An 8844-nucleotide genomic window follows, 5' to 3' on the forward strand; every position below is an offset into this window, starting at 1 on the left:
TGTGTGTGTGTGTGTATAGTGAACATAAAGAAAACGGCATACCTGGTAATACAGGCAGCTGACTATCACCAGTGGAACTGCACATCTTATAAGTTTTAACTGCAAAATGAGAGAAAGAGAACAGCTGTTGTGAAATGACAGAATATAATCATATCAGAGGCAAAGAAATTCAGAATCAGAGAGAGATATACCTAAAAATGAAGACAAGCACAGAATGAGATAACAGTGATAACAGACAGACAGAGCAGCATTGCTCCCAAGGATCATTCCTTATCTCATCCATGCTGTTGTCATGTTATGACCAAGCTGACACCTAGTGGCCTCAAAAGTAATCTCATCACCGGTCCAAAGTTAAGGCTGCAGATTCAAATCCAACAGGTCATTAGGCAGAATAATGAATGGTTCACTTGCTTTTCTCTCTCCACTTGCTGAAAAACATTTTTATGAGCCGTTTACCCAGTGCCAGTACTGTGGGTGAACTGTACACCTTTCCCATTTGTTGTTCACTTGTGTAGGACATAGTGTGATGCTAAGCATAGGCTGTGTATATATGCACTTTTGTATATAATAGGTTGAATATTGCTGGATACATGGTGAGGATGTAACAATACTTGTCATTTCCCAATATCCCAATAAAAAATGTCTTGATACCATCTGTGGCGGTATCAACCAGGATATTACATATAGTTATTTCACTAGTATAAATGCATTCAGGTTGCAGAATTTGAAACTGACATAATGGATTCTCCATCCTCGACTTTTACAGCTGCCATGTGGCATTTCAGTTTTTGTGTTTCAAGAAATGACACAGGTTGAAAAGAAACAAAACAATTTGCAAATACTGCTGGACGAAGGCAATACTAGCCCCTTTTAGAACTGACAAGTTTACATACAGTCGGTTAGTATTTGGTAGCACTGACTTTAAATTGTTTAACTTGGGTCAAATGTTTCCACAAACTTCTTACAATGAGTTGCTGGAATTTTATCCCATTCCTCCAGACAAAACTGGTGGAACTGAATCAGGTTTGTAGGCCTCCTTACTTGCTTTTTCAGTTTTTACCACAAATGTTCTACTGGTTTGAGGTCAGGGCTTTGTGGTGGCCACTCCAATACCTTGACTTTGTTGTCCTTAAGCCACTTTGCCACAACTTTGGAAGGCTGCTTGGGGTCATTGTCCATTTGGAAGACCCATCTGTGACCAAGCTTTAACTTCCTGGCTGATGTCTTGAGATGTTGCTTCAATATATCCACATACATGATGTCATCTATTTTGTGAAGTGCCCCAGTCTCTCCTGCAGCAAAGCACCCCCACAACATGATGCTGGCACCCTTGTGCTTCATGGTTGGGATGGTGTTCTTTGGTTTGCAAACCTTCCCCTTTTTCCTCTAGACATAACGTTGGTCATTATGGCCAAACAGTAAAATTTTTGTTTCATCAGACCAGAGGACATTTCTCCAAAAAGTCAGATCTTTGTCCTCGTGCAGCTGTAAACCGTGCTTTCAGAGGGTCCTTTGCTGTTGTTCTGGGATTGATTTGTACTGTTCAGACCAACGTACATTCATCTTTAGGAGACAGAACACGTCTTCTTCCTGAGCGGTATGATGGCTGTGTTGTCCCATGGTGTTTATCCTTGCGTAGTATTGTTTGTACAGCTGAACATGGTACCTTCAGGCTTTTGGAAATGGCTCCCAAGGATGAATCAGACTTTCTGAGGTCTTGGCTGACTTCTTTTGATTTTCCCATGATGTCAAACGAAGAGGTACTGAGTTTGAAGATAAGCCATAAAATACATCCACAGGTTCACCTTTTATTGACTCTGATGATATCAATTAGCCTATTAGAAGCTTCTAAAGCCATGACATCATTTTCTGGAGTTTCCCAAGCTGTTTATAGGCATAGTCAGCTGAATGTATGTAAACTTCTGACCAACTGGAATTGTGATATAGTGAATTATAAATGAAATAATCTATCTGTGAACAACTGTTTGAAAAATTACTTGTGTCATGCATAAAGTACACATCCTGACTGACTTGAAATGAGAGTTTGTTAACATGACATCTGTGGAGTGGTTAAAAAATATCTGTTTTAATGACTTCAACCTAAGTGTATATAAACTTCTGACTTCAACTGTACCTATTTACAAAATCATACCAAAACTGACCAACATTAACATTCATTTGGAGTTATGTTTATGGGTACCATTACCCAAGGCAATGAGCTGCATGTGCAATTGTTGCAAGCTTCTTACCAGAACTTTACTGTTGCACCTCAGAGTGGTGAGAATCAGAGTCCATATCTCAGTTCCACATACACCATATGCTGAAAATGCACACATATGGCCAGTCCATATATACTTCATCCTGGGTAGGGAGCAGGAGAGAGAGAGGCAATAAAAGTTAAGCATAGTAAATTCAAGCAAGACAACTAACTTGTCTTTAGTTTATGTGGTTATACTTAATGTAGTCTCTAAAACACAGCATTATTATCTACGATCTATTCAAATGTAAAGCATATGAATTACATTTCTAAATAAACAAGGAAGAGATTAAAAGGAGTAAACAAAGAGAAGGGAACAGCAGAAAGAAGACCACAAGAATGAAATGAGCTGGCAGGTACAGTGATGGAGCCAGAGGGAGAAGGCGTAAAGAAGTGCAGCCTCACAGAAATAAATCCCAATGCTTCTTTTAATGCAATGAGTTGTTTGACTGAAACAAATGGCTCTTTGCTCTTCATCAGCATTTTAGGGAAAGTGCTGAAATCAAATGTGTCTGTTGTGTCTCCTTTTCTGTGAATTCAATCACTACTTTAATTGCTGACCGTAACAAGGATGCATTGTTCGAACTGTGTCTGTCAAATGTACTGTATATTGCACCTTCCAAATCCTGCCCATCACATAAGACAGTTTACCACAAGAACACTACTGTATGTGCAACATTTAAAAGCACAGAGAAGCCAAGCCACTGGCTATAATATATCTTATTCAAATTAAGCTACTTATGTGAACCTTGGAAAACCTGCATCCCCATGTTGCTATGAATAAACCAGATACAAGAACATTGCCCTTTTCTGTTTGACTGAATAATTGCAGGCTTGCTTTAATACAGGGAAAAGAAGTGATGATTCCAACTGTAATCGCTGTGATTTTCTTGACACTCATCACAAAGAGCCTAAAGTTAAAGGTAATTATACTTTCACAATAATGAATCGTGGATGCCAAGAATGGCAGCCTGTGTTTGCAGCTTGAAATGCACTCAGCCCAGGAAATATACTGATGACGCTAGAATAATATTAGAAGAAAAACTACCACTTGACAGTGACAGATGAAAGTTGGAAGTTAGGTCTGAGAGGGTAGTTATAAATATGAAACTGGAAAAAGTGCATGCAACAGGGCATATTAGTCAAGTTGTGTGACAGCTAATACTACAATGTGCAAATGTAATACTCTGTACCACTCACTACAGCATGGTATACTTTTAAAGGAAACGCCAGTTGTGAACCAATTATTAGCAGTGTGTAGAGGGCAGTAAAATAATATATGCAAGTCAAAATGTAACAATGTTGGTTAAGAATATACATTATTTTATTTCTTTATCCTTTTTTGTTATCCTGTTTCATCTCTAAAAACCTCCTACCAGCCTCACTGATGGGAGAAATGTGCTTTGTTGCACCTGTAACCACACCCACAGTAATGTCACTGGGTTTTGGAGAACTTCACTACAAGGTGAGAAGTTAAACCACTAGATGTAAACAAAAACCCTTTCTGAGAAAGTTAAGGTACTCTTCAAACACAAAAATGTTAAAAAGCATTCACAGCAGAACTGAGCAACATAAAAAAAAAACTTTTAAAACACTTGAGAAAATGCTGAGAGATTTAGAAAATAAAATAACTTTGCGAAGGAAAATGCAAAAGACACGCACTGTACTGTACTCAGTCAAAAGTCAAGCAGGTGTTGCAGAGGTTGGAGTGAGTCAGTCAATACTGTTTGGTGGTCATACTTGTGGCATGACCAATAAGAGCTCATTTTTCAAGAGCCAGTCCATCACACAGCAGCAGTAGGAGCTGCCAGCTCAGAGAGCCAAATCAATCTGGAAATTAACAAGAAGTGGCCAGATATGAAAGACAGTCACAAGATAAATGTTTGTGTCCAGCCTAGTGCTGGTGTCTGGGCTCTTGCCCCACTGCCAAAGTCTGGCACCTGTAACTGGTGCTGTTCCACAGTGGAACCCTGCCAATGATGGCGAACCAGAGAAATAGGTCAGTGTGTGGTTGTGCCACCAGGACACCAAAGAGAGAAAAGAAACATAAAATAAGAGAAGCACATGAGAGGGAAGGCTAATGGTGTAACTGTGGAACAAAGAATTACACAAGATGAAATACTTCACAGTAAACTGACACTGCCATGCATTGTCTTTACTTTCTACTTCTGAATATAATTCAGTAAACATCAGTTTACAAATACTTCCTAAATCAGATGAAAAATAACTATAGGTCTGAAAAAAATCCAGAACAGCATATCCTGCTAGTTGATTCGGAAAATCTGCATAAAAATTGTGAAAATACATAAAAAATGTTTTTCCACTTCTACCACTACATTTTTTTCGACAGTACAAATGCTCAGCATGTCCCAGCAACATGCTTCTTACATCCTCAGAACACCAACATTCTCAGCTATCTCTTCATTTCAAGATTTGCTTTAGATTGAAACCTTCTGACTTCACCCACAGTGCCTGGCTGAGACATGTAGTGACTGTGCCAGAAAACAAACATAACAGCCTCATGCTCAATGGGTAACCACTTTGCTTTTGGTACTTTCAATTCCCACTGGCTTCACTATATTAGTATGCATGGGTCACCGTCTCCACAGAGGCACGCTCATTTTGTCAGACTTCCCAGCTTTGCATGGGATGTGATGTTGGCACATTTCAAGCCTCTTTTCACAAATGTGATCATAAAAGTGATTTAAGTACAGTATTATCTTCAACACCAAAAACATTTGTATTGTGAAGAATGAATAGAAATTTCATGAGAGCACTTGTCCTCATGCTAAACCTGTCCCACAAATAGTGATTATTTGATCATAATTAAGCAGCCATAACTACCCACAGCAGACCTGTGAAGCTTTGAATGTCTCCACATGCAGAAGCCGTGTGCATGGGGCTGCCTATTTCTATTTCCAAAGCAAAAAAAACACAAGCAAAAATGTAATAAACGGGGAACCTCCTATTATATATTTCCTAGTATAGGAGCCTACTGAAACGTGTCAAGCTGTGTAACACTCGTTACGGTTTCTGAGTTTGTTTCCGCTGCACTCCACCCACTTTGGAGGTGTGTTCTGGGAACTAAATATCAGCACCCCTTAGGTTGCAGTACTAAAATCAAGTTCCTGGAACATGAGAGGGGTGTGTGCACAGCTGATGCCTGTGATTGGTCCAATGTCAACATCCTCATACCTCAACTATTACATACCATGCTTGTAAGGCTCAAACACATACACTGGTTTACAAGTAAAACCAGAGCTTCAGTGAGTGGACCGTGAACAAAGAGGTGAAGACATTTCTGCAAGTCTCTATTCTGCTTGTTCAACAGCTTCATAAACTACTCATACAGTCTCCATTACTGGCTGATTGTTGCATGAGTGATCCTTCACATCTTCTGCTCTTCCTCCTCCTCTTCCTCTACTCAGCTCTGCGTGTGTGCGTGCGCACGCGAGAGAGTGAGAGAGAGAGAGAGAGAGAGAGGAGCGCAGCCCCTCCATCCTGTAAACAGTAACAATTACAGTAGGAAACCAATGAAGCAAAGTAGGATGGTCCGCGTCAACCCGTGAGGTTATGCAGGGTGATGGTTAAGGGACGGAGCGGGGTGTATTTCTCAAGAAGAGAAAAGCAACTTTATTTTACAGCAACCCCAGCAAACATTACCCAAGATGGTTTAACACTGACCAGATGCATTGGTTAGTTCTTATCCTGAAGGACTTTTGCTGCAATACAAGAACAGTGCTTTTCCTTTATTTGTTTAGTTATTTTACAAATCTTCTAAACATATCAGCAACTGGTGAGGATCCTGACTTTTTGTCTGGTAAGTCTGGTATTAGCATGATAACACTTGTCAAGCTACAGTATGTCAATATGATAAACATGGCGCCGCAGATGGCTGCCTCGATCATGGCATCCTCTCATGTGATTATTGTTTGTCCTCGTTTTCTTGTTCTTCTTCAACCCATCCCCAGAGAATTTTCATCATTCATTGTGGTCAGCATGCATATAAGACCGGAGGGCCACGCTAGCACACTACAGCACCTGGCTGAACATTTGACTAGTGTGGAACTGAAACATCCTGACTCACTACTAATCGTTCTAGGGAATTTTAACAGAGCAAATGTCGCCCACAAACTGTCCAAATACCAAATACAGACAGCACGTCAGTTGTCCCACCAGGGGCAAAACACATTGGACCACTGCACTGCATTACATCCTGCAACACCTCGACTCCCCAGGGACCTATGCACAGGCCCTCTTTGTAGACTTCAGCTCAGTGTTCAACACCATCATCCTGAACATCCTCTACTCCAAACTGACCCAGCTCACTGTGCCTGCCCCAACCTGTCAGTGGATTACTAGCTTTCTGACAGACAGGGAGCAGCAGGTGAGGCTGGGGAAAACCACATCCAGCACACAATCAGCACAGGCGCCCCCCAGGGATGTGTACCCTCCCCTCTGCTGTTTTCTCTCCATACCAATGACTGCACCTCAGAGGACCTCTCTGTTAAACTCCTGAAGTTCACAGATGACAAACAGTCATCTGGCTCATGTGAGACGTTGATGAGAGTACAGATCGGAGGATAAACAGCTGGACCTGTGGTGTGGTCACAACAACCTGGAGCTGCTCATGCTAAATATAGATAACAGTGAACTTCAGGAAGAGTATTTTATGTTTTGTTTTTTTATTTTTATAATGCACATTCCCTTTTCTTGTTTGCAAACTCTTGTTCTATTCTTGTTCTCTCAGTCTTATCTTGTTTAATCTTTGCCTTACAGAAGAACATTGTACATGCGTATTGAGAGCCACAGTACTGGAGTCAAATTCCTTGGGTTTTCAACACACCTGATATTTACAACCACTTTCACAAGATTTTCCTTTTATTCAGTGACCATGGTACTTGATATATGTATATATGGTAGAAGCTTTTAATAATCTTTTCATTGTTTGATAGTGTGCCCGTATCTGCTGTCAAAAGCCAAACTCCAGCATCACTAAATTGTCCCCCTTTGTTCTCACTTCATAAAAAAGAGCAAATTTTCTTTCAGACTTATCACACATTTCAAGGTATACTACATAATGCTTTGATAAACTTAAACAGAAGAAAGTCTCCTGGTTAATACTGCACCACTTGTTCAGATTTTTAATTCAACTTTTACACCAGGCAAAATCCCCTTATATGAAAGACTGCTCAGGTGCTTCTAGTGCACAGAGGTAGGGATACTCCAGACCTCAACAACTAATGACCAATACCCAAGCTGTCCTGTGTGTCCAAAATCCTACAGCTAGAATCCTAAACACTGTGCTGGAGCTGTTTGTAGGTCCATTGAAGGCTGCTGAACAAACCGACACAGTCCAGTATTATAAATATTTAGGAATTTGTTTAGATATGAGATTACCCTACAACACTGAAAATCTGCTCAAAAATGAAAGATTTAAATTTGTTTCTTAAACTAAAAGTGAGCTTGTTTCTCTTTTAAAACAAGGGAAAAAAACAATACAAGTCACTATCTTCACACGGAAAAAGGGAAAAAACAATACAAGTCACTATCTTCACTATATTATGTACAGTACATTTCCTGTATGCTCATGCTGCTGCCTCTACCCTTAAACCCCTGGGATGCTGTTTACCAGAGTGCCATTCAATTCATCACAGAAATAGCTATCAAATTCACCACAGTGAGTTATATGGTATGTAAAGGTTGGATGTCATCTGTCATCTGGAAGGCATCATCATACCTGTGTCTTCATCTATAAGGCCCTACTGTCTAAGGTGCTGAGATATTTATCATCTTTAGTTGATATCAGAACTCATCATCAGGACACTAGATCAGACAAGAGACTGACTTTAATAATCACTCATCCAAAATCTGAAGTGGGATGAGGCTAGTTTCCAGTACTATGCACCTCATAACTGCAAAGAGCTGCAACACAGTTTGATGTTAGAGATGTTCATTCCTCTGAGATACTTTCAAGATTATATTTGTAATGGCATTTCTGACTGTTTAGTGTGGTCTTCTGTGCAGTGTCTGTTCTGGTGAATGAACGGTTTTGTTATGATTCTCTATATACAGTGGGTACAGAAAGTATTCAGACCCCCTTAAATTTTCCACTCTTTGTTATATTGCAGCCATATGCTAAAATCATTTAAGTTCATTTTTTTCCTCATTAATGTACACAGAGCACACCATATTGCTGTCCATTTCTTCTGATCATCCCTGAGATGGTTCTACACCTTCATTTGAGTCCAGCTGTGTTTGATTATACTGATTGGACGTGATTATGGTTCTGGTCATCCCAAACGTCTTCCATTTAAGGATTATGGAGGCCACTGTGCTCTTAGGAACCTTAAGTGCAGCAGAAATTTTTTTGTAACCTTGGCCAGATCTGTGCCTTGCCACAATTCTGTCTCTGAGCTCTTCAGGCAGTTCCTTTGACCTCATGATTCTCATTTGCTCTGACATGCACGGTGAGCTGTAGGGTCTTATATAGACAGGTGTGTCCATCCATCCATCCATCCATCCATTTTCTTCCGCTTATCCGGGACCGGGTCGCGGGGGCAGCAGTCTAAGCAGAGATGCCCAGA

General features: G+C 40.3%; 1 protein-coding gene across 1 annotated transcript in view; it reads right to left on the bottom strand.

Moving 5' to 3' along the window:
• dpy19l3 (dpy-19 like C-mannosyltransferase 3) overlaps window positions 1-8844 on the bottom strand; it is an 85789-nt gene that overhangs the window by 31077 nt on the left and 45868 nt on the right. The window contains exons 14-15 of the mRNA XM_020605894.1: window positions 2250-2361; window positions 43-99 (exon numbers count right to left, since the gene is read on the bottom strand). Coding sequence (XP_020461550.1) covers window positions 43-99; window positions 2250-2361 — 169 coding nt within the window. The remainder of the gene's footprint in view (window positions 1-42; window positions 100-2249; window positions 2362-8844) is intronic.

This window comes from Monopterus albus, unplaced genomic scaffold (genome assembly GCF_001952655.1).
Source record: "Monopterus albus unplaced genomic scaffold, M_albus_1.0 scaffold73.1, whole genome shotgun sequence".
Taxonomy (NCBI): domain Eukaryota; kingdom Metazoa; phylum Chordata; class Actinopteri; order Synbranchiformes; family Synbranchidae; genus Monopterus; species Monopterus albus.